We start from the raw sequence: 25,906 nt of genomic DNA on the forward strand, positions 1-25,906 counted from the left end.
ATTGGTGGAAGTAGGGAAATGACAGAAAACGGAGACGTGCAAAAGCACAGTTCGCAGAAAATTTGGTTGTGGGAGTTCATAGCGTTTCTTTTTTTTTTCTTTTTTTATTGTTTAGCCTAGGTAGGACATTAGGCAGTATAATAGCAAGAGCTTGGTGGCGCAACCCATCGCCCCATTCCAAAGGGGACGCTCATAACATCCATCCATCCATCCATCCATCCATCCATCCAGTGCCACTATAAAAAGAAGCGGCAATTCCACAGCGACTGCCACTGTACATTATGGCATGAGCAGGCGAAAGGGATAACAGCTATGTAAAAGTTCTATATACTGCCGATTTAGGCTCCTCAATGTCTGCTTTATTTCATTATTTATTGATTTCCTAAAATGCCGACCGTCGATGACACCTCACACGTGCTGAGCGGGACACAATTCATTCAGTCTGCTGCTCGTAGGCGACGTAGATCTTCTCCTTCACGATCCGCTCCAGCTTATCTATGTCCACATCCGGGTACTGCTCACGCAGCAATGCGCGATCCACAGTGGGGAAACGCTTGATAATCTGCATTATTCGATTCCGGGCCATGCGGTGGTGGAACTCCTTGCGCTTCTGCATCTTCTCACGGTACAGTCGGAGGAACTCGTCCAGGTCCTTGTCTCGCCAAAGCAGGAAGTAGCCCTTGGGGTTGCTCTTGCGTGGGATCAAGTGCTCCTTCAGGGCAAAGCTGCGCGACAGAGTAACCGGGAAGACTGGTTAGCGAACACAGACTACAGTCACGTTAGCGCCATTGTCTTATTGCCGGTGCGATGAAATATTGTGCCAGCATAACAGACTGACTGCGAACACCACCTCTGAAGTGAAACATGCAATAGTTGCAGTCTAATGTGTTTTACAAATAGTAGGCAATGCTATGAAGGACAGAGACTTCTCTTAACCCTTTATTGACGAGTGTTGTCTACAGGCAACATACCAGAAAAAAATTTTTTTTTCCTGCGAAGTTTCAGTGTACTGAGTATGAAGTTTCTGGCTAAATGCCTTTGGCCAACACTGAATGACAGGCCGCAAGCATCATCTGTTGGTTTCAAGCAGACACACGCAATGAATAAGAAATTTGGCAAGCGACCCACTTTCTTTGAAAGCACTGTCAGAGGAGACAGAACAATGGCAGATGTCCAGCTGCAGTGCTGTCAAACACGTGATGTAAAGCAAATTAAATGTGCACCTATGGTTCATACAAGACGAGAGCTGCCTGTGCAAATTCCAAATGAAGCCTTAGGTTGCTTGGGGTGAAGCCCACTTCCAATTTCATGGCTGGGGTTTTCCCCCCTATTGACGAAAAAATTTCTGTAAAATTTTTTTCCTTTTCGTTGATTATGCTTATTCTTGATGTGTTTTGCACATTTAGATAGAAAAAGAAACATTTTTTCTTGGTATTCCTATGTCTCGTCCTTAAACGGTTAATTACTACTCACATTTGCAACCAATACCACGTGAATGCATCAAATGTGAAAAAAGGATGTAGGTATGCACCACGTACTTCAACGTAACATTAATGGCGCGTTCACACCAAGAAACTTTCTATCACTCAAGGAGCCGTACAATATTCAGTTACAAAACAGACGCGCTTGCACGAAATCTATCATTGTACACAACAAATTGCCTGTTGCCACCCACGAACTCCCCCGAGATGTGCTAGAGTTCGCAAGGTCACTCCTTGCAGGTTTGTAGTGAATTCATGGTTAGTGCAGGAGTCTTTCATATGTGTCTACCAACAAGAAGATGAAATACACTGTGCACACAACAAACGTAGATATTATATTAGGTGGGCAGACACGATAACAAGCTTCCATAAAAATCATGAACTGCACTAACATCTCACTTGGCTCCGTGCTGCTTTAACATCACTAACACTCGCACTGTAGCTACAACGACGGCGTGCTTGCGAACAACACTGCATCGGCCACGCTCGCAGCTACAGAGGCTACAGCGCATGCATGACTGCATTAGAGGGCAGGTACCGCATGACGTCGGTCGTGCTCACCAGCAGTATAACATCATACCTAGAATACACAGCACAGGATAAACTGCATCCTTATTTACAGACCAATTAACCTTACAGCAGGATGGAATGATAACCATAATATTTGCACACGCAACAGTACAGAGACGATAAGAAAAAAGCTGCATATAATCAGGACGAAAGCCTGATTTGGCTTGTATCAACACTGCAAGCACACATGCACACTCAACGCACAACTTTTTTTACTGCACACAACTTCCATGTACTACACCGTACACTTGTCCTGCAGACTTTTCTTCACGTGAACAACAGCACAAATGCACAAGACATCAGCAAATACACTTGTAAACAATGACACTGGCCATACCTGCACTATTTGCAAACCGGTTGTTTACAACCGCGAGCAGCTTCAGCCCCTATGCCCTCTGTTCTCTCGTAATCCCACATTCTGATTGGCTTATGGCAAGTGGTGCTTCTTTTTCAGTGACTAAAATTGATCTCGGACTGATCGGCGCAACAATGCATTTTTCCAGTAACGCGACGTCACACAACCTCATGCAACCTAGATATTTCGTACACGGACATTGTTGCTGAATGGAAATTTTCCAGTGTAAACAGAGTTTAAGTGTCATATATTTATGTCACAAGAATGCCATAAATATTACACAGAAGGTATCGCAACTCTGAACCTATTTACCACCCGACAAGCAGAGTGACACATTTTTGTGACTAGCACCCACGGCGCATCCCTTGCAGTCATGACCTAAACATAGCATGTTGCCTACAGAAGCATAAAGGTATGCAAAGCATGCGTGATTCAATCCAACCTTACGTCCACAAATTGTAGTTGCAACACATGTAGTTATTCTTTAAAAAGCATTGCAGATTATTTTTTAAAACTACCAAACTGCAAAATACGCAGGGTGAGACTTCTATGACTACACTACATACATAGCTTTCGCAGTGTTGCCTGCTAACTAGCACAAGTACAAGTTAATCCACATTTTTACGAAGTATTCAAATCTCTATTCCGACTTATTTTGCTGAGAAAAAAAAAAAAAAAAAGTTAGCGAAGGAACGGCAGAGTGTCCCGTTTTGAATTTCACATAAGAATTGCAGTGTCAGTAACATTAGCATGAGACCACTGATTTTGAGACGTCAACAAACAATTTTTCGGACAAGCTTGATCATTCGGACGCCTTTGCGGCACCGCCATGTACCCCATAGAGCCAATGTATAAAGACATAGCTAGCCGACTTCCCAGACTTTCTGGCATGACTGCAGGTCCGCAACAGCATTAATCGGAGCAACCACCACCACTATTTTGATTCTCTTTAAGCCTCAGACCCACGCTCTCGCATGCCAATTTGCTGGCAGCTGTAGACAGTCGTAGCCATTTGTGTTTGGTCACACTGTGTATGGTGCATCGTCGTGTGATCGTTTTGTGTTGTGCAGGAGGCTCCCTATGAACTCCAAGGGCGATAAGATCCTATCGCACCCTGTAAGTCGTAAGCTGTAGATACGAAGGAAAGTGTGAAGGTGAGCCGAGAAGGATGGTGGCTTGGTACACGCCATCTTTTTGCTCACCCAGTGTTGGGCATGCAAAGGGAAGGGGGAGGAGGCAGGAAGGGGGGCAGGTGAGAATGTGACTCCTGTTCTAGCCTGCCCATTGCTACACATGGCGCGGCTGCGTGTCTTCATGTGCCCTATCTTGTAAGTAATCGGCGGCGGATGCAAAGGCTAGGTGAGCTGAAAAGGCTGGTGGCTTTGTGTACGCTGTGTTCCTGCGTGCCTTATGTTGGAGGTGGCAAAATGTTGCTTCAGAGAGAAGCGAGACGTAGCACAAAGCGTTTGCTCGCTCCTGCTCCCACTCTTCATCAGGCCAGCATTGTGACAGTGGATGTCCGCAGTCGTTGAGTGAGATCTGTTCGTGTTTGCCTGTGCACAGGCGACACTGTGCTTGTTAATTTAATTAGCAAGTGAATGTTTACTGTGCCTCATACGGTCGATAGACTCAATACAACTGTCGTACAGACTCGTGTAAATGCCACACTTGGGTAAGGGCCACACCCCCAACTTGCCAGCCCAAAATTTGAAAAAAAAAGAAAAAAAAAGAAATTTCTGACGGAGAAGAAATTGCATTCGGTGCACCAATGCTGCCTGCTTGCATCGGCAAATTTTTTTGCACTGCATACTTTTGCGTGCCACTGCTACATGGCAAGAGCTGGGGGTGTGTACAAGATCGGGGGTGGGTACAAGTCGGTGGCTGCGCCAGCACCATTTCAAAAGGTTCGGTCCCGTGTAAGGACCGCACCTTGTCAAAACTGAAAAAAAAAAAAAAAAAGTCTATGGGTAAAACCCTTACTTCGTGTAGTTGTATAATACTTTGCAATCACTATTGACTAGTTTTGACTTAAAAGCAAAACTGCGACTTTTTTATTTATTTTGTTATTTATTTAGTTAGTTTTTTTTACGGCTTTTTTACCCCGAGTCATTTCAACAATGCATTGGCAGAGTTACGGTGGTGTGATATTTTGTCCTTGATCCTTTCCATCCAAAAAATACCTAATAAATGGCCGGTTTACTGCATACATGCGTTGTTTTCCCTTTCTTTCCTTTCCTTCTTTTAGTGCACAAATTTTCCGTTTTTGAAGTCCCCAGGGAAGCGCGAAAAAGCGGACAATTACTTATATGTGTTCGGTCATCTTCATTCAGACAGAGTTCTAAAATGTCGGCTAGGCTGAGCAATTCAAATTTGCAATATAATCCTTGTTTGCCAGTTAGCTACTAAATAGCCCAAGGAAAGAACTCCCAACTCTCCTGATGTCACGAGAGGCTAGTGTGGAAACAAACCCTGTCTTTCTTATTTGTCTTTTTTGTGTTACCAAGACGTTGCTCTTAATAAAAGTGACGCTTCTTGTGTACAATCAATATATTTAACCAATCCAGCTCATCATTCCTCCATTGTGTCCTTTCAACAAATACTGAAAAAAAATTTTGTACTTCACTTTCCTCACTTCATTAGCATGATGCCAGTATTAATTGAACATGCAACAAATCATTAATTATGCGGTCTATTAACGCAACCAGTTCAAACTGTGTACCAAATGCAGTGTGTCTCCCTCTAATAGAGTGTGTTCGAAGGGCTCTTTTATACATGACGAAAATTGGAGGTGGGGTCACGTCGTACAGCCTATGTAACGAACACAAATATGTAACAAATTACCAGATATAACAAACTAAATCTAAAATGATTCTTGCCGATATTACCATGTAATGAATTACACTTATAACAAATATCAGACTTAACGAAGGCATTTTCATGTCTCATGCGGATTCCATTTTAACACAGTTCAACAGTGTCACAAACCACTGATGCAAGCACCAGTCAGCCTAGTGCAGGTAGTTACAAGCATAGAATTTCTCACTATATTACCTAGAGGGAAATATGGCGCTACTGCACTGTGGTATGCATGGGAATGCCGGTATATTGTGACTTCGGATTGGCATCATTCTCGAAGGGCCAGGACACATTGAAGACTGGCCTGGAAAGCCCCGTTCCATCTTTCACAATGATTCATTTTCTACTATAACAGCATGTAAAAAGCTGTTTTAGCTTTATTATTACACAAAAACATGCTTTGTTTAATTATGAGAACTTGTTATTGCATGTACAATTATATGAAACGTAAAAAGTAACAGCGGCCGCTAAAGTTGGAGGACAGGCGACAAGATTCGTGCTCGCTTTGGAACAGTTTGTTGTCTGTTCTTGCTTTTGTTCACTTGGTTATGCATTGTAGGAGAGTAAACTTCACTGGAAGATGTAATATGCATGAATGAAAACCTTTTATGAGGATTTTGCTTTAGAAACACATTATTTATGTAGCCAGGTTTTAGACGAAGCCTTTTACAGCACCAGCCAACACAAGCCTCGCAGAAACATTCAGGATGCGGCAGGTATTTGAAGACACGCATTTCGTGACCCACATCCTCTAGGTATATAATAGCTGCAAATACTTTTTTGCTGCAGGTAACCATGGCAGAACTTCAGCTAGCTCAGCAAATGAAGAGGCATGCAGTTATCATGTCCTTGGCTGCAGGACATGTTTCAGAGATCGCAACATTCTTGATTCGGAAAGAACTGGAGGCTGCCAAGGGTGATGTGGACGCTGTTTCACAAAGGAAACGACAGTGTCAGCATTCTAACAGTCTTAGGACACCAGAATTCATTAGTCGCATCCAAGGTATCATTGATGAAGAGCCTGGCAAGTCGATAAGAGCCCTCGCCAAGGAGGTGGAGGTTGATGAGGCCACTGTCAGACGTGTGGTTCATGAGGACCTTCGCTACAAGTCTCATGCCATGCGGAGGAGACAGTTCTTGTCTGAGAAAACCAAGAGGAACCGCCTGACCAGAGCTAAGCGTCTCCCGACCAAACTGAAACACCCAGAGGAGCCTGGAATGTTGCGATTTTTCTCTGACGAAAAAAACTTCATCCAGAACCAGAAGCTGAACCGCAAAAATGATCGGTGACTGTGCAAAGGCCCCGAGGATGTTCCAACTCTCATGCGCACAAAAGTTCCAGCATCAGTGATGGTTCTGGGTGTCGTGAGCAGTGAAGGAGAAGTGATGCCTCCACATTTTTTTCTCGAAGGTGCCAGAGTTAATGCTGTTGCTTTCACTGAGGTACACGGTTGTGAAGCCCTGGATTGCTGCTGTAGCATGTGAGAGGCTGTATGTTTTCCAGCAAGACTCTGCACCATCCCACACAGTCCATACCACGCAAGAATGGATGGCTGAAAACCTCCACGACCACGTTACTCCTAACATGTAGCCTCCCAGCTGCCCAGAGCTCAACCCAATGGACTACTATGTATGGGGCATAGTTGAGAGGGAGCCAAATAGGCACCTACGCAACATCCTTGAGGCTCTCAAGAGAGCTACACGCCACGTGCAAGACACCAATGACGACGCCTGTCGCCAAGGCTGCAAAGCGTAGGCAGGCTTGGGTGGGCACTTCTCCCATCAGCGCTTATGCACGTGCTGTCATGTTTCCATTCTTGATCGTGATTTAACGCTTCTGTAAGCCTTCAGTGATGCCTTGAAATAACTTGCGTAGTTGGGTGCTTCAACACGTACAAAAAGCTTGCCAGGCACACACTTAGTTTCCGGTGCTGCTTCACGAGCAAGAGCGATGGTGGCGGTGGATCGCGGCTGTTCAATGGAGAAGATAAGCGATTGCGCTTTGTGTACTGCAGTTTTAGAGTGATTACTACACTTTTTTTTTTCCTTGCTTGATGTCGCTGCGCCTTTGGATTTGGATGAACTCAGATTATTAGATTATGGGGTTCTACGTGCCAAAACCACGCACCTAAATTTAAGTACCACGGGTGTTTTTGCATTCCGCCCTCATCGAAACGCAGCCACCATGGCCAGGATTTGATCCTGCAACCTCATGTTTGGCAGCCCAACACCATAGCCACTAAGCAACCACGGCGGGTCGTTTAAACTTCGTCGCCTCGTCTACAGTCCAGAAGATACAATAAACATTAGGTAGTTGATACTGATGAGACGCGAAAAAAAATATCGAAAAGCTAAGCCAGAGAATGCGGAGCACTCATTATGTTTAGACGCTTTGAACAAATGGCTTCGTCTTAAAAAGCAGGTGACAGTGCCTTCATAAATGCTTCACGCAATCACCTATGCATTGCACAGAATCGGCTGTTGCTCTACCTATCGATGGCACTGGAATTCGACCAGCGGCGTAGAACGTTCGATCTACGCTCGCCTCAGCTATCTGCATGTTGTCTGTACAACCTGGCAACTTTGAACATTAAAGGCTTGTGACAGGGCATTCAACCTCGTTTTGAATGCCTCTTAATATCACTTCGCAGTAGTGGGAAACGCCTGAACTTCGGAGCCCCAATGTTTGCAACTACAGTCGCCGACCGATTTTCCGGACTCCAAAAATTCGGACATGCCCGATTATTCGGTCAGCTTCGCGGCACCGCCGTTCTCCCCATAGACCATAATGTATAACAACTGCTGAAAGTTCGGACACCTTGCAACCTCTCGTCTGATTTTTCGGACACTCCTTGAGCCAACTCAAGGAGTGTCCGAGGAGAGCCAACTCAAGGAGAGCCAACTGTTGATTTTTGTTTTGAACGGAGCCTCCTTGCTGCCCCACGAAGTGGCGCTACTAGAAATCCCCGCTCATCATCATCGTTTCTGCCTGGTTCGATAGAGTGGCCGTACAGCAGTTCCGGTTTCAGCTTAGTAAGCCGTGTCAAGACAATCCAGCAGCTGATTTGTTTCTTTCACGCACGACGCTGTGTGCAGGCCACGTTTTTCGTTTGTGCGACTGGTGTCGGCACGGTGGTGTTTGCTTTGTTTGCTGTCTGTGTCGAGGTTTCGGTGATCCAACGCGGCGTACGGAAACATCACGTCAAGTGTCTAATGGCGCCGACAGTGCCCGCGCAGACTGCGCTGGGGAATGCCGGCAAGCGGGTGCCGGGAGGCCTCAGATTTGTCGCCTTCCGATGTGCTCCCTACTGACGCGGAAAATGTTCTGCCGAGACCTGCGCAGTGGTTGCATTGCGATTCCGGACACCATTTCATTTGACAGTTTCACAGGTGCTGACGACGGCAAGATCATTCGTCAGGTTTCTGCTGCACCACTGGACAATGACTCCGAGTCGGAAGATGACGCACCATGTGCTACGCTGCCGTCGCATGCGGAGCGTGCACAAGAGTGACTGTGCTTTCAGCCGCCTATAGTAACCGTACGACCCTCTCCGAGATTCAGGCTTATCTGATTGCGTGTAAACGGAACAGCGTGCAAACGGCGCACTCACGATTTCTTCAAGCCTACTGCCGAGCCCGAATAAGTGCGTGGAAATAAAGGATTTCATTTTTTTTTTCTTAATCTGCTTTTTCGGAGTCCTGTTTATTCGGACATTTCCGCAGTCCCCGTGAGGTCCGAATAAACGGTCGGCGACTGTAGTGCATACATACTCACTTTACCCCAGCTATGTCATGCTTTGTGGTCAATTCTGAAACCTTCATGTTTCTTCTTTTCTTTTGCTTTATTTTCTTGTTAGTGGTGCTAGCAAGTGATTGTTCTATTTTTCTTCTAATGCATGAAATGGGTCAATATATGTTCATGTTGCTTCTCTGTAGCTGTCTCTGCTTTGAAAATGATTTCAATTTAGCATGTGGTTTACAAGAAATATTTAATAACATGCTTTGTATTTGGTTTCAAACCACTAATATTGTGTCAACAGACTCTTTTAACTAATTAAATAGAGCTGCATTGACTATTCAGACTCGGGGCCCTACAATAGGCAATAGAACATGCAGTTTAATTCTGCATTTGGGTGCGAGGGTGATACTAGTAAAAACGGTGGCGACACTAGAAAATAAAATAAAATACAAGAGTAATACACTCTTGACTGACCAGCGAGGCAAATTTTCAGCTATGGCGTCTTCTGATATCTCCCTCGCATGCTCCCATGAAATCATCAAAACGCTCTACTTGTTTAATAACAGAACATGTAAAATCCATGCTGTGCAGACAGTGTTAAGACGTAAGTATAAAAACAATCAACCCTTAATTCATGCCAAAGTCCTACATGTGCTATTTTTCTCAAGCTTATCGTGCTGGTTTCGATGCTTTACCATCACTGGCCTCTCACATGGCTGCACCTGCGCGACGGTGCTCCCTCAACCTACTATAAAAATACATGGCATGTAAAACAAGCAAGTGTGTGCATAAAGAACTTTGGTTCACGGGCGAACAAATGAAGCCATTAGTGGCTGGGATGTTATAATGAAAGCGGCTCCACTTCATAGGCAAGCTTGTCGATGCTCATCTGTGGCAAACACTTGGCGCACAAGGAGACAATGTCGTCCCAGACAGCCACGAAGTCGGACACATGTCCACTATTGTACAGTGCGATTTCCTTGCACACACTGACACCACAGAAGTAACTATCTGGGACACACACAAGCGGCAAATCGTACGGCCACACTTCGGTCAAGCCTGCAGTGGAAGCAGGCGTCTCCGGTGCGAGGCCCACCTGCGGCGTCAATGGCTGCCGCTACGAGGCTTTCAAAGGCGCCCCAATAGGCGCTGCGCATGGCATATTGTTGAAGCGTAATCCTCTCCTGTCGTTACCTTTGAATGCTCAGTGCCCTTCTGACCATCCCTTCCCCCATTATACCACCATCTAAAAGTTTCGGCAAGACAATCGCAATGCAGCTTTAACCCTAGCACTGACCCTTGCATGAGTGCTGTCACACACGACCTCCGTCCCCTAATACAGTCTACGCTCGTTACAACGGACCTGCGTAAACAGACTCTGGGATATAATGGACCATATTTCGTCCTTAGTTTCTTCTACCTATTTTATTAATGCAACAAAGTTTGCTTTTAACGGACCGCACTACAACGGACTATCGGCTACAGCGGACAAAATTATCAGAAATTTTTTTCAAAATCGGGCATATAAAGCATACTTTTGCCGTGTCGACACTGACAACTGACTTGCGAGGGTCAGCATATGATCACGGCTCAATATCGTACGCGTGAAGGAGGAAGGCGAGACGAAAAAGTCGTCGTCTTCCATGTGCAAGGCACAGGGGGGGGGGGGGGGAGAGGGGTTCTACTCCAGCAGCTGCTGCTCACGGCGCGGCCGCAGTTATCTTGAAAGCAATCTCCAATGTGGACAAAGTGCACGCCCGCGCAGACGCCTTGAAAGCAATCTGCGATGTGAACAAAGTGTGCCCAGTGCCGGTAGCTTCGCATGCACTGTGCTTTCCTATGTTTAGTTCACGTTGAAGCGAGAGACAGCACATAGGTCAATTCGCTCGCTGCTGCTGCCGCGCTTATCTTGCTTAATTTGCTACCGCAATCGATGCTTCTCCTTTCGGGCAAAACTGCGACTTTTTGTTTGTTTTTTTACTTAGGATTCGTCACTCACTCTTTGAAAAATAATGTTGTCAGACATTGTGATAAAGTTTCAGAAGGGAGGCGATTTGGATATTACGGACTTCAGATGAAAATGGGCATTTTTTGTCGGATTATCAGGGTCCGTTGTGATGTGTCGGAGCAACTTGCGCTGCCCCAGTTGTGCACATTGTGGCGCGTTTTGTTCTGCCTATCACACTCCAAGAAAAGTTTGGACTCTTTGGGGGCTTACCTTGACCTCAAACAATAATCGCTTTCTCTCTTGCAAGCCCTTCCTTTCCTTAGCCCTGCACACCAGATGCTTTCAGGTCACAAACGGCATGCACATTGTCAGATTGACATAGCATTATTGACAGAAAAGTAAAGAATGCAGAGTCTTCAAGAAAGGAAACGCAAGCAAAACTGTTAACGATAACTGTTTGAGGACAAGATGCACCCCAAACTTTTTTTCAAAGTGCATATGGTATGTCTTGTTTGCCAGTAAGCTGTGTTCCGTAATTTACTTGGATATTGAATACCAACCACCCCCCTCTACAAGCCTTATTCCAAATGTGTAGAGGAACCCTTCCTACAATGCACCCCCTGCCAAGATGTCACACTCCAGTTGGCACATGTTTCGAATTTGTTGCATAAAACAATGGTACGAGCCAAGATTTCTTGCACACTCAAGGAATTGAGGCCTCACACCAAGATTACGGAGTTGCCAACAATCTATTTAGGCAGAGAAAGGCAAGCCAAATTTTGTGCCAGTGCTCCTAAAGAATGTGGCAATCTCAGCCTCGACAAGACAATGCAGCACATATTACCAGTGTCTTGCTTTTTTATAGGTGGTGCAGGCAACAGTTCCACACAAGTTCTTGGCAATCCCTGCTGCCTTAGAATTGTGCTTCACAAAGGCTTGTTGCTTTATCACAAAAAATACAACACTGTGACTGCTGTTTATTTGCTTCGGGGAGGAAGTGTATAGCTGCCACATCAGACAGCTATACATTTTTGTTTTGTTTACGTGGGATCTAGCGGCCGGAAAACATATCATACGATCACAGTTTGGTGACATACTGAACGTTGGTGCCGAAAAATTGTGTGTTCTGGGAACATATTAACCAGTATAAAATGAGTGTAACTCGATCGGGTCATTTTTTCTGTTCTCTATTGCGAACGTTGGCACCGGGAAAACATACGTAACAGGAATGTATCAATGAGGTGCTACTGTATTAGATGTCAACTAATTCCCCATCCATGTAAGCGTAGTTAGTGCCATGCAACAGCCAGCATAGAGAAAAACGAAACCATAAATGCCAGTCCCTGCTCAGAATAAAGATAAATGGCAACAGGATGGCACAGAACAGTGGCTCACTTGCAGACGAAGCCATAAATGTTCTCCTTGGGTGTCCACGGCTGTTCCCCTGACTCGCCCGTCTCAAGCAGGTAGTACGCCTCGTTGCGCTCGCGCACCACCTCCTCCAGGTTGTCCATGCTCTCCTTCACCTGCAATACATCACAAAAAAAGAGAATTCTGACTGCATTGTGGTGAAAGACAACGATGGAAGACGCGGCACAACACAGGAAAATAAGAGACACGCTCGAGGGTTGGTGAAAGAGAAGGAAGAAGCGGAAGACCAGCGAGCGGGAAGCTGCAGGCATGGATTGAACGAGCCAAGGAGGTTCGAACAATGAGTCCCGAGAGGGCTACTCGGGATGTACCGCTGGGCAGCCTCGTGACGGGCCATCGAGGCAAGGTTCTGCCGTGCCCTGTGCCTGGCCAGTTCCAGTGCTGTCAGGGTTCCTGTGCTCTCGGAGTTCCGGCACTACTAGGGATCCTGAGCCACTACGCCAGCGGCTTATCGCCGTGTCACCGTCACTACCTATGCGACCCAAGCCATCTCCGCCACATACATCGGGCCAGCGACAAGTACTGTACAACCACATGTGAGCGAACTCAGTTGGACCATATGTCACGACGGCCGGACTTCGCGCGCTAGTGGGTGAGGTATGGAACTGTGCAGAGTGCTGCATTATCGTATCACATGCTGCATTAAAAGACAGCCTTAATTCGTGCTAAGTTTGAAGCTTTGCATCAGTGCAGTGTTGTTAATTATATGTCCACCGGTGCAACTTGTCAGACTATCATCTTCGAGTCCTTCCTCACTGCACCTCACGTCAACAAATGTGACAGTCCACGTTATTACCCTACATGCATACATTCCTCGCACATTCCCATCATTTCTTGTTTTTCAACCATTATTGCACAAAAGTGATCTGGATTCCGTAACGATTCTGCATCTCTACAGAACAAATGCAGTCGAACATGGTTATAACGAACAAGCTAACATGCTAAAAACAGTTCAATCTATCACGCAATTGTATGTACCTAAACTAGCCTATAATGAACTTAAAACTTTTGTGATGCGTCATTATATACAGATTTCTTATGTCGCATTGAGGAAAGAAGTAAGGAAAGAATCTATTTGTTAGGGGTGTGTGAATGTTGGATATCACCAAATCAAGCTGAATAGAGAACATTCGAATAATTCCATTGGCAAACTGAATATCTACTATTCAGTTTCTCAAACATTCGATATAGTATTCGTTGTAGAGATCTACTCTCCAATGCTATTTACTGCGTGCTTGTGAGAAGTATTCAAGCTATTAAACTGGGAAGGCTTAGGAGTAAGGCTCAACAGCGAATATCTGAGCGACCTTTGGCTTGCAGATGACATTGTCCTGTTCAGTAGCACTGGAGATGAGTTACAACAAACGGCTGAGGACCTTAACAGAGAGAGAGTGTAAGAGTGTGGTTGAAACTTAATATGCAGAAGAGAAAGATATAACGAATAGCTGGGCAAGGGAACAAGAGTTCAGGATCGCCAGTCAGCCTCTGGAGTCTGTGAAGGAGTACGTTTACCTAGATTGATTACTCACAGGGAACCCTGATCGTGAGAAGGAAATTCACAGAAGAATAAAAATGGATTAGAGCGCATATGGCAGACATTGTCAGCTCCTGACTGGAAGCTTACCATTACCATTCAAAAGGAAGGTGTACAATAAGTGCGTTTTACCGGTGCTGACATATGGGGCAGAAACTTAGAGACTGACAAAGAAGCTCGAAAACAAGTTAAGGACTGAGCAAAGAGCAATGGAATGAAGAATGCTAGGCATAACATTAAGACACAGCAAGAGAGCGGTTTGTATCAGAGAACAAATGGGTATAGCCGATATTCTAATTGACATTAAGAGAAAAAAAATGGAGCTGGGTAGCTCAAGTAATGCATAGGTTAGATAACCGGTGAACCATTAGGGTTACAGAATGGGTGCCTAGAGAAGGAAAGCACAGTCAAGGATGGCAGAAGACTAGGTGGGGCGATGAAATTAGGAAATTTGCAGGTGCTAGTTGGAATCGGTTGGTGCAGGACATGGGTAATTGGAGATCACACGGAGAGGTCTTCGTCTTGCAGTGGACATAAAATAGGCTGATGATGATGATTATGACAATCATGATGATGACGACACAGTGCCACATGTTGCGTGCGCCGCAGAGCCCCTCATGCTCGACGCTGCCTAATGTAGGAGTTGTAGGTCATAGGGAGGAACTTGGGAGGAACTAGGCGTACAGGATTTATTTACATATATTTACATTAGAACAAGGGATACATTCGACATACTAGCGTGACTCCCAAATGGGGCATGCAAGACGAAGCATACCGCATGCAAGCACAAAGCTCCAAACACACTGCTTGTCGAGCAGGATCACAGAGCAAACTCTAGCAGCCGACAACAGCTGCTTATAAACGCTCCGTCCTCCCTAGATCCCTAGGTGAGGGAAAACGGCAGTTCATCGCCAATTCGTAGCGTCCAACGTCATCGTAGTTGACCCGCCTTTTTGGAGGAAGATTACACACACACATTCCGCACAGCTTTCACTTCTACGCCGAGGAGAGCGTGTTCTCGCTAACACGTGTTTGCCCAGAGCAGACGCCTCTTAATCCCTGAGCGGACCTCGCACAATGGCCGCCGCCGGTTCTCTATTGTCTTGCGTCTTGAAAGGCGTGTGGGATGGTGCCGCCAAATACATTCCCTCAGGAACTCCCTCGCTCCTGAAAGACCGGGTTGGTGGTGGCGAGTTCACTAACAAAGCCTGGTTCGTCGACTTCGTCTCGGCATTTCGGCGACGAAGAGTTGCTGACTTGGCATATTGTCCTCCTCACACAGATGGTCGCCGCAGCAGACATCGTGATGCCAAGAGGCTGCGGAACAACGCCCTGTCATCCTTTCAAAGCAAGTCGGCACAGTAGACCTAGTCACGCCGTTTGGCTGGAGAAGGACGGTCGGTTCCTAGGAAACGCCAACCCTGCTGCTGCAGCTGGCTGAGAAACTTTGCATGTCGGCACCTCGGCAGGCCATTCCTAACACTAGGCAAGCATTTTACTTCGTTTTTGGCACAAAAGCACCACAGAGTGCGCAGTGGATGGGCTGCTCCGGTTGACATGGTAGCGGGCTTCGTCACTGTAAGCACTCCTCGACATCAACCCTATGCTTGGATCACACACACTGCGCCCAAACGCTGCAATTCACAGAATGGCACCGCGTCGGCTGGGGTCTCCTCTGTTCGTACAAGGTACGTCCAAGTCGACAAGACCGATCGTAATGATAACGCGACATGAACAGAGAAAATGCCAACATAAGCAGCTCGTATTTCATAAAGTGTGAAGACTGGGCTCATTAGCCATTGACAGGTATATCACGAACTTGCCATGACCTAGCATATTGTAGATTCTTTGGCAGGTGGTAAATCACACCAAACCTGACAACGAAATGGAGTGGACGGTGTCTGCTCTTCACTGTCCACGTCGGTAACGCGAGTCACATGATGCGCAGTCCTTTCATCTGTCGGGTAGATTGGACTTACGATAGCCCACCCGCTGCAAATTTGGGATAGCCCTTCTGCATTTTGGAGAAAAACTGGAAAGCAAATCTTTCTGTGCAATAAACGAAAGATTGCCACAAAACCCAGGTCCACTATTAAACTGAGAACCTCACTGGTATTAAGTTACAAAAGAGCAGCACTAATTCATTAGTTTCACAGGAAAGAAAGCACTTGGTTCTATTTAACAGAAATTATACTCGTAAAAAGATATTTTCCAGACCTCCATATACTAGAACTTAGCTGTAATCAGTGCCGTCATGCTAATCTGGTGTTCCCTTTTATAAGAGTAGTCTCTGCTGTATGTCTTTATTTCTATCGACCTATGTTACTGATAGCTTACTAGATACTTGTTATGCAGTGCTAGGAGACTACCGAGCATACGCAGCACTGTATTTTCTTGCCCAAAATTTGTAAGCATTAAATTTTGTGAAAGTGTTTTTAATGTTTGATATTCAGCTTTATTTTTTTATTCAGTATTTCATTCAAAATCAACTATTTGGAATTCCGCACATCCCTACTATTTATTTAAAATGTGGCTACGGCAGTGGGCAATAATTTTTGCCTGTGCCTAGAACACTTTGTCAGCCTCACAAAGAACGACATTCTCAATTCGTGAGTTGCCGTACGCCTGCTCTGGCGCACTTGCCCCAAACGTCAGCACAGTGCCGGCACAGCATATCCACTGTAGAATATGTGTCCTGAAGCATCGGGCAAGGCAGCTCCTCGCATTTGCTGGCTTGATGGCATTCTGGCAGTAGCGGCCATGTGTTTGATACATCCAACGTCCAGTTTGTTATGGGGAAGTCACTTTGCATAAGTACTGGCCAGCAAGTTTCACATTTTTTACACAGATCACAATTCACTTTATCCGGGTTTGTTATATTTAGGTTGCACTGTAATACATAAAGCATACAGAAGAGATATGTGCGCAGATTTTTTTTTTTTTTTTTCACTAGTGTAGACACTCTTCCTACAACTTAATTACATGCAGGTGAAAGGAACGGCATGGAGTGTAGCAACTCAAGTTACCGCCAAATTTTAGTGCTACTACAGAGCTGTACCATAGCAGTGCAATAAGTCGCAATGTTCTAGAGCATTAAGAATCGGAGAACCTAAACGCTCTCTTCATTGGACCTATTCATGTACACAGAACAAAGTATGCACTCTGCGAGAAATAAACTAATGTGCAATCAGTGGTCATCAGTAGAAACCGCAACAACTTCCATAGCCGTTATTTACATTATTAAAGGGGGTTCTGGAACACTTCTTGGAGACAAGAATTCACTTTAAAGTAAACAGTGCCAAAGCTATGGAAGCCAAAATTGAAGTTCTGCCAACAAAAACCTCTTGAATTTAGCTTGCATGAGTGCAGTTACGAGCAGCTAAGTTTATTTAAGTTTAGCGCCATTCACACTGTGCCACACAGACATACCGAACGGCATTAAAGCTTAATGCCATTAAAGGTGCAGAGCGTTCTCACAACTCATTCGGCCGTAGAATGTGCACTCTCTCTCACAATGTTAGTAGTTATGGCTGCACTTGGAAGATGCATTTTTGAAGTACCCATAGTAAGCTGAAATAATTCTACATGAAATACACCTGTTATTATTTTTAATGCTCTTTCTTGAACTTCTGCTTGCTAAATATATTATTTGTGGGTATTAAGACTGTAAAACACATTTACTGCATTTGCAGCAGCCAGAGGCGCCAAGGACAGGGGCTCCAAGGCCAGAGCGCCCTCCGGAGTTTTCCGGAGGGGCTCAGCCTCCCCCAGGCGATGCCAAAGCGCCCCACCCCCCCCACACACACACACGCACACACACACGTAAAGTGCCATTACCATAGCTTTGTCACCCACATCATTTGAGGTTTCTTTTGACTTTCCTTGACTTTTTCACTTGAAATTTTAATAGCTTACTGCATCATTGTTGACACAGACGTGCACAGCTTTTAATTCATATTATCGCTTTATTTCTGCAAATTCTGGCAATAGAAGGAAAACCACATTAGAAGCACCAGCGGTGGCTGCCTCATCTGTATTTCCTCACTTCAACATTGTCTTAAGTTTCCACTGTAAACACCATGCACATACACAATATATTAAGATATACACACAGGACAAACTTTATTATATATTCGAAAGAGATCATCATCATCATCATCATCAGCCTGTTTTATGTCCACTGCAGGACGAAGGCCTCTCCCTGGGATCTCCAATTACCCCTGTCCTACACCAACTGATTCCAACTAGTGCCCATGAATTCCCTAATTTCATCGCTCCAGCTAGTCTTCTGTTGTCCTTGATTGTGTTTCCCTTCTCTTCGTACCCATTCTGTAACCCTAATTGTCGAACGGTTATCTAACCGGCGCATTACATGACCTGCCCAGCTCCATTCTTTTTTTCTTGATGTCAATTAGAATACCGTCTATACTCGTTTGCTCTCTGATCCAAACCACTCTCTTTCTGTCTCTTAACGTTATGCCTAGCAATCTTCATTCCATTGCTCTTTGCTCAGTCCTTAATTTGTTCTCAAGCTTCTTTGTCAGTCTCCAAGCCTCGGCCCCATATGTCAGCACCGGTAAAGTGCACCGATTGTACACCTTCCTTTTCAATGATAATGGTAAGCTTCCAGTCAGGCGCTGGCAATGTCTGCCGTATGTGATCCAACCCATTTTTATTCTTCTGTGAATTTCCTTCTCATGATCAGGGTTCACCGTGATTAATTGACCTAGCTAAACATACTCCTTCACACAATCTAGAGGCCGACTGGCGATCCTGAACTCTTTGTTCCTTTGCCCGGCTATTTATCATTATCTTTGTCTTCTGCATATTAATCTTCAACCCCACTCTTACACTCTCTCTGTTAAGGTCCTCAATCATTTGTTATAACTAGTCTGCATTGTTGCTGAATAGAACAATGTCATCGGCAAACCGAAGGTTGCTGAGATATTCTCCGTCGATTCTTACTCCTATAGCCTTCCCAGTTTAATAGCTTGAATACTTCTTCCAAGCACGCAGTGAATAGCATTAGAGAGATTGTCTCCCTGTCTGACCCCTTTCTTTATAGGTATCTTCCTACTTTTCTTGTGTAGAATTAAGGTAGCCGTTGGATCCCTGTAGATATTTTCCATGTTATTTATGTAAGCGTTCTGTACTGATGGAGATGAAAGAGATGGAGGTAGCCAAATAAAAAATTTTTCTAAAGGTATGGATAGCCTATGCCTAGAGAATGAATATGTTGCTTTATGTTCACCACACCTTCAAATTGCTTCGCATGCTTTTTTGACCATGAAAAAAACCTATAGACTTCAGTGACCCCTTTGGCAGTCTTTTATCAATGGTGTGTGAAATGCACGTGAATGTTGTGTGTCTCAGTATTGCTTCTCTTTCCAGTAAGCAATGCTAATGACTCATGAAAAAACAAGACATTTCTAATAATTTACGTTTATTAGGGATGGAAACATCGTCAGTTGCATGCAAAGGTCATAAATATATACAGGGTGTCCAAATTAACTATCATGCACCAAGATTTTTAAAAAAAGCAATGCGTTACTTGAAGAAAACTTAGCGCGTATTGTTTACAGTGGAGTAGCTGCCAGTAATTTTCACGTTACCAATATTTAATTAGGTAATTGTAATTAATGATCTAACTTGAAACATACTATCTTAATTATCAAAGTGTCAGTGAGGCATTTGAAGGCACAGCCAAGGGACATCTAACTGTGGTATTTTCAGCGACATGCTAATTGTTTTTCCTGACTGATAAATAAACCCCGCGAAATATGGAGAATACCACGTCACTGTGCTCCCACCTGGATCATAATGCAGCACCCTCAAACGGGCTCCCTCCGAGTGATCCAGAATGAAATAAAGGAAATAAAAACATTGTGATCGAGCTGGTGCCTTATCTGCCACACCCCAGCCAAAGTACAAGCCGTGTTTCGTGTTAGTTGGAAACAAGTTGTGATAGGTTTGTTTTAGCGTAGATAAAGTGCACGGATTTTTTCTCTTTTTTTTTGCCACAGATCTATTGCCACAAGAGCAAATTGACAACTTCAGTGCAAAGGTTTAAAGGTACAGTTTGTTTTGTCTCATTCGCCATGTGTTTCTCTAATGAGCAGAAGGTAAACATGATCCTTGCCTTGGGATCTACAAATGGCAACAAGAAGAAGGCCGCAAATATATATATCAGTCATGAAAGTGTGGCGGTAGACCAAATTTAAATTAAATTATGGGGTTTAACGTGCCAAAACCACTTTCTGATTATGAGGCACACCATAGTGGAGGACTCTGGAAATTTCGACCACCTGGGGTTCTTTAACGTGCACCTAAATCTAAGTACACGGGTGTTTTCGCATTTCGCCCCCATCGAAATGCGGCCGCTGTGGCCGGGATTCGATCCTGCGACCTCGTGCTCAGCAGCCCAACACCATAACCACTGAGCAACCACGGCGGGTCGGTAGACCAAACGCATTGACTATCATCAGAAATCATTAAAACCTTAGACAAACCAGCAGCTTCAAGAAACAGCGGCACAGGACTCCATCTTTGAGTCCTAGCCTACACATGGATCTTCAAGCATTTATGGCATCAAGACCTCATGCTAGCGTGCGGGACGTGGTCACCCAGGTACCAATTTCCAAGTCATCAGTTTGGAGGATTCTAAATGACGGCCTTTCACCCGTACCACCTTAACCAGCACCACTGCTTGGAAGATAGGGACCTGTACAATCATCTAGATTTTTCCAATTTGGTCCTCACAAAAACCGATGAGTAACTGGATATTTTGAGCAACATCATGTGCACAGATGAAGCTAACTTTTGCAGAAACGCCCAGGTAAATTTCCATAATGCACACTATTGGAGGGACTCCAATCTACACTGGCTAAAGTGTAATCGGCACCAGTACCAGTGGTCACTCAATGTGTGGGTCGGGATTTACGCCGGTGCTATAATTGGTCCCATCTTCTTCGATCACACACTGACTGGACAGCGTTACGTGTGTGAAATCCTTGAAGGAGTGGTGGATGAGTTTCTCAGCGAAGTCCCGCTGTCACGTCTTCCACTTCTGTGGCATCAGCAACATGGGGCACCCGCACACAGCAGCAGCCGAGCACAAAACTGGCTAAATGCGACTTTTCATGCCCAATAGACTGGAAGGCACGGCCTGTAAATTGGCCGGCTAGGTCACCTGACCTCTCTGCACTCGAATTCTTTCTTTGGGTTTATGTGAAAGATCGTGCTTACATGATCGAGACGGATGTCAGATTAGTTCAAGGCAAGGATAACGGATGTCTGCCGTAGAATTCCGGCATCAGTCATCAAGAAAGTCACTGAAGATGTGATAAAATGGAGATCATACTGCGTAGCTGCAAAAGGAGACATATTCGAACACATCCTCTAGGCTGGTGTTCAACGGAGCTTACGCATTCATAGATAATAAGGGCACACTGAAATCTGATGGTGCATGCGTGCATGCGGAGACATCTTGATTGCCAATTCGGCTCATTTAGAAGTGGCATACTTACTTTCTTGAATGCATCGGTTTTGCCTTTTCTCTACACGTTGGTCGCTTCCCGATCTGTTTATTTCTCTTCTTTTTTTTCTGTAGACAAACCTGTTTTTGCAGCACATATACACTTTCATGAAAATAAAACGGTCACTTTAATTTGGCTTTGGTCTGAAGCAAGTTTCTGGCATGAAATGGAGCTTCGCGAGCACTCTTTTGATGCGGTGCTAGCAAAGCTGGCATTTTGAAACATTCTATGCCTATTACATTGCTTTTCGCATTTCGTGCACGGTCAGAGCGGCGCTTCGGCCGCGTTATCAAAGGGCTTTTGTTATCAATGTCATCAGTCGGCCTTGAGAGATGGATAATCAGTGTGACGTGGAAATGAGAGGAAGAAATAGCAGTGAAGCCACGAAACCTGCTGTTGGTACTCCTTCCGTACCGTTATCAAGGTGATGCGCTGTCTCTTCGGGTTTGCAGCAGGCGATGCAGTTGCTTTCAATCAGCTTATTTGAGGGCGCTGCGTTATGATGCGGGTGGGAGCGCACTCACATGGTATTTTTCATACATCATGAGGTTTTTTTGCCAGTCGGCAAAAATTGTACGCCATTAGTACGTTGCTGAAAACACCATTAGATGTCATTTGGGGGCACCTACAAATGGCTCATTGACATTTTGAAAGTTAGGACAGTACTTCTTGAGTGAGATAATTAATTGCAATTACCAACTTAAATCTCAGTAACAAAATAATTACTGGTGGCTACTCCACTATACTGGAAACAATATGCACTAAGTTTTCTTCAAGTAACGCAACTGCTCTTTTTTTAAACTTGGTGCATGATAGTTGGAGAACACTGTATAATTTACTCAGTCACCGAAATGAGGCCAAGCCGGATTCACCCAAAATCTGAATTGACAGCAGTCATGCGCAGCAGCACTTATACTCGGACTCACAGAAAAAAAAAAGAGAGAGAGAGGTTGCAGTTTCGCCGGAAAGGCGATGCAGTATTAGTGATAGCCAAGTATGCGACAATTACACGAAGGAAGGTTACACCACTAAGAGGACTCGGGCTGTGAAACTGAACTGTCTCTTAATATGAGGTCTTGTATATACTCATATAACGCCATCACTTCCATGCTCAATTCTTCGAGGTCACACAGTCTCTTCAAGTGCAAGAAGTATGTATATATATATATATATATATAGACAGGCACAGCATGCTGACATGTCAAGATTTACCTTGTCAATACGCTCAGGATTTGGGAAGAGCTCCACTTCACGCTTCGCTGCCTCCTCCATGGTGAGCAGCATGTTCTTCTCTTTGAGCAAAATGTACCTACAGAGGGCCACAAAAGAAAAAAAAAACACAAAACAATGAACAATGACAAACAAACTGAACAATGTCACCCCAGAGTGACTACCTACCGTCAAAATTTTGCGAACCACTCATCCTTTCTACCGTTAGTATGAAACAAAACTGCGCCACTGACATCTTCGTCCTTGTGAAGAAACGACAAAAAAAATTGGCAGTTTTTCCTGAAGTTGAAGCACTGAAAGCAATAGCAAGGTTTGGCGTCTCAGAATGGTAGCATGATGACGGACCACTGCCAACGACGTTGCAGGCACCACGTATTGACGGTGCACGAGATGAGGCTGCAGGAAAACCACAGGCGTTCATCGTTGTCCAAAGAAAGAGTCAGATAGATCTAGCTTGACATTTTTACTGTCCATTCCGCTCAGACAAGTGGTTGCACCACAGTGTGGCCTGCACACAGCTGCTCATCAGGAAAGCTAACGTGTGCATGTGTGTGGAGCACGTGCGCCAGCAGCAGAAGCCAGAACGTTGCCCTGGCTCCAGTAGAGCCGATTTGGCAGAGCAAGTCAACTTGCATTTGTCCCTCTTGCAGCCTAAAGCACTGCACATGGCTGGAGTCCTTGGGACCTTCCACGTGCGAGCCATGCATGCATGTCAGTAACGTCACAGCACGACATTGAACGGTGGGGGTGATGACGGCAACTGTGGTTCTGACGGTGCTGGCGCACCTGAAGTATCCATATATAATTGCTATCACAATAAACAAGAAGTATTCTGCATTGGTGCTGCCATTTCATTTCTTCGTAGCGGACATAGTGCAGTATGAAACAGAAGAGTGCTTAAGTTGCTGAGAAAACACTTGTACAAAGGGTAGCCACACTGACTATTTAAAAGCTTTGTTTCAAGGGATCCGTACAAGTAGGGTCATCATCGTGCACAAAATGAATGGAATTATGGCCAGCTGTTCGAGGACACAACAAACCAGCGAAATCTAAGGACAGGGTGGCCCAAATTTAGAAACACACAAGTGCACAGCTTGTACTCGGAGCTGTATCAGCAGTGGGCGATTGTGAAGGCACTAGTGATACACTATACAAGCACAAAGGACACACTTTTCAATGGTTTGTCTGCTATAAAGCTAGCCTGGCTTGCTGCAAAAGGAAGAACACACACTTTTAGAAAAAGAAGCCACTCTATTTTGATCTTATCCTTGGACAACTAACTTGTGTGCAGTTCACAAGGATGGCGATACAATTAACCATGAGTGGCTAGTATTAGGGACATCCTTTATGCAGAAATGACTTCCATGCCTTTTCCAATTAATGACATGGTCTTCAATATGCAGATGACACACCAGACGCAGTGCACACAACACTTATGCACACACACAGCTTGTTGATAGTACTTTCACAAATGCCCGGAGCAATCCAGTGCAAACTGTTTACCGGGTGCCATACCGTCATTTGTCATACCAGGTATATCAGCAAACACTATAGGTATTATTTAAGCTAGTTGTTCCATTATAGAAGTGTGATTCCTTCAGAGCCCTGGTGTAAGTGGTATCAGAGGACAAGCAAGGCATGGCAATTAAGGTGCTAATTACCTAACAGCACTTAATTACCCATTTCACTGTTATACTTAGACAGCTCATTGCAATGGGAAAATTGAAGTGAGCTGTCCATACACGTCACATAAGCATTTACGGTCTAACACACTTATAACAGTACCAGTTTAAACAATATATTGGTTCTAACAATGAGAGGCCACTGCACCATCGACTTTTCGTACGTTCTCTACGGTGAAATAACCCGCTTACTACAATGCCCCCATGCTGCCTTATTGGTTATAACGATGAAGTCTGGCTACTGGGTGTCTGTGATGAACGGTAATGAAATGCGAAATCTCTGAAAAAAAAAAAAGGAATTGTAGCCGCTGCACGATGGCCTGCCGTCCCAACAGCTGCCGTGTGCTCATTTTCCAGCCTTCTCCACATCACCAGCCTTGTCCGCCTCCCTCTCATCGCCCTTCCACCCCTCCAAGCACAAATGGGCTGCGCCCATAGCTCTAAGCCACGCCACCGTCCAAAACATGAATGGAAGTGCCAGCTGTGCTGCTCCCAGATTGCTTACAGGCCGCTTATTCTGTGCAGTTCTGCCGACTGATTAAGTTGTTCGCGCTCATCTTTGTTGGCTGCGTCAAAGTCCTTCCTGGCCACATGGTTTCTCAGCCTTGTTTGACTCGCTGTTGAAATGGAAGATAGCTGATCTGCGCTGATCATTGGCAATGCACGATGTTGCTGGTGAAAAGAAAATGCACTGCTATAGATTTGGATACGAAGTGCTTCCAATTGATGAGGCGATTGTCACAAGCGCACTTTCATCGGACAGTGACGGCGACAACGATGACGTGGTAGGGCAGGCTGCGTCAACAGAGCTGTCCTCACAGGAGGCCCAGCAGATGACTCAGTCCCTCCAGGGCTTCTTTTCATGAGGAACCTTGCGCTGCCCTACGTGGAGAACTGGATGCCTTGGAAGAGGATGTCAGCTAGCTCCGTGTAAAGCAAGCAAGGCTGACGGACATGAGGTTTGCTCGTGTAAGCCAGTGAAAAGTATGTACGTGGTGAGATGCTTGTGGTGATCTCACTCCAGTGTTGTTTTTTTTTATTTCTCAAGCTAACAGGATGCTGTGGCAACCCTCTTGCATTCTTTAAAAGGCCCCTTTTGGGGCCACCAAAGCGATGCCTCAGCGGAGCTCACATATTGCTTGCTGCCCTTGAACCCTCTTTACAGTTGTTATAGCCACGCCATTCTTAACGCTGACAGCTGCGGCTTGCTACATATGATCGGAGCACGTAGGAAGCAAAGTTAATTAATTAAACAAGCGAACACAACCAGCAGCCGAATGGAAGAAGGCGGTGAGGAGAGGCACTGGCCTCCTCGCCATTATAGCTTTCTCGCAACAGTTCTGCCATCCCCCTACGTTGATTTTTTTTCATGCAACCCAGTTATAACAATGGAATTTTAATAGCTATCAAATAGCATTGTAAGTAGGTTCGACTATATATCTTGAAAACTGGAAGCGGCGGAAAGCCAACAGAAATGGCGGCTATCTACATGACACAGCTCAAGTGATTAGTCACCGACAGTATGAAGCTGTGTTGCCCAGCCAC

The 25,906-nt window shown here is 45.1% G+C and overlaps 1 protein-coding gene across 1 annotated transcript in view; it reads right to left on the reverse strand.

Annotated features, from left to right (window-relative positions):
• Positions 1-353: 353 nt before the first annotated feature.
• Positions 354-25,906, reverse strand: part of mRpL47 (mitochondrial ribosomal protein L47) — a 45,300-nt gene continuing 19,747 nt past the window's right edge. Inside the window, exons 4-6 of the mRNA XM_050173147.3 lie at positions 22,662-22,758; positions 12,345-12,475; positions 354-725 (exon numbers count right to left, since the gene is read on the reverse strand). Coding sequence (XP_050029104.2) covers positions 434-725; positions 12,345-12,475; positions 22,662-22,758 — 520 coding nt within the window. The 3' untranslated portion in view covers positions 354-433. The remainder of the gene's footprint in view (positions 726-12,344; positions 12,476-22,661; positions 22,759-25,906) is intronic.

This window comes from Dermacentor andersoni, chromosome 3, assembly GCF_023375885.2.
Source record: "Dermacentor andersoni chromosome 3, qqDerAnde1_hic_scaffold, whole genome shotgun sequence".
NCBI lineage: Eukaryota > Metazoa > Arthropoda > Arachnida > Ixodida > Ixodidae > Dermacentor > Dermacentor andersoni.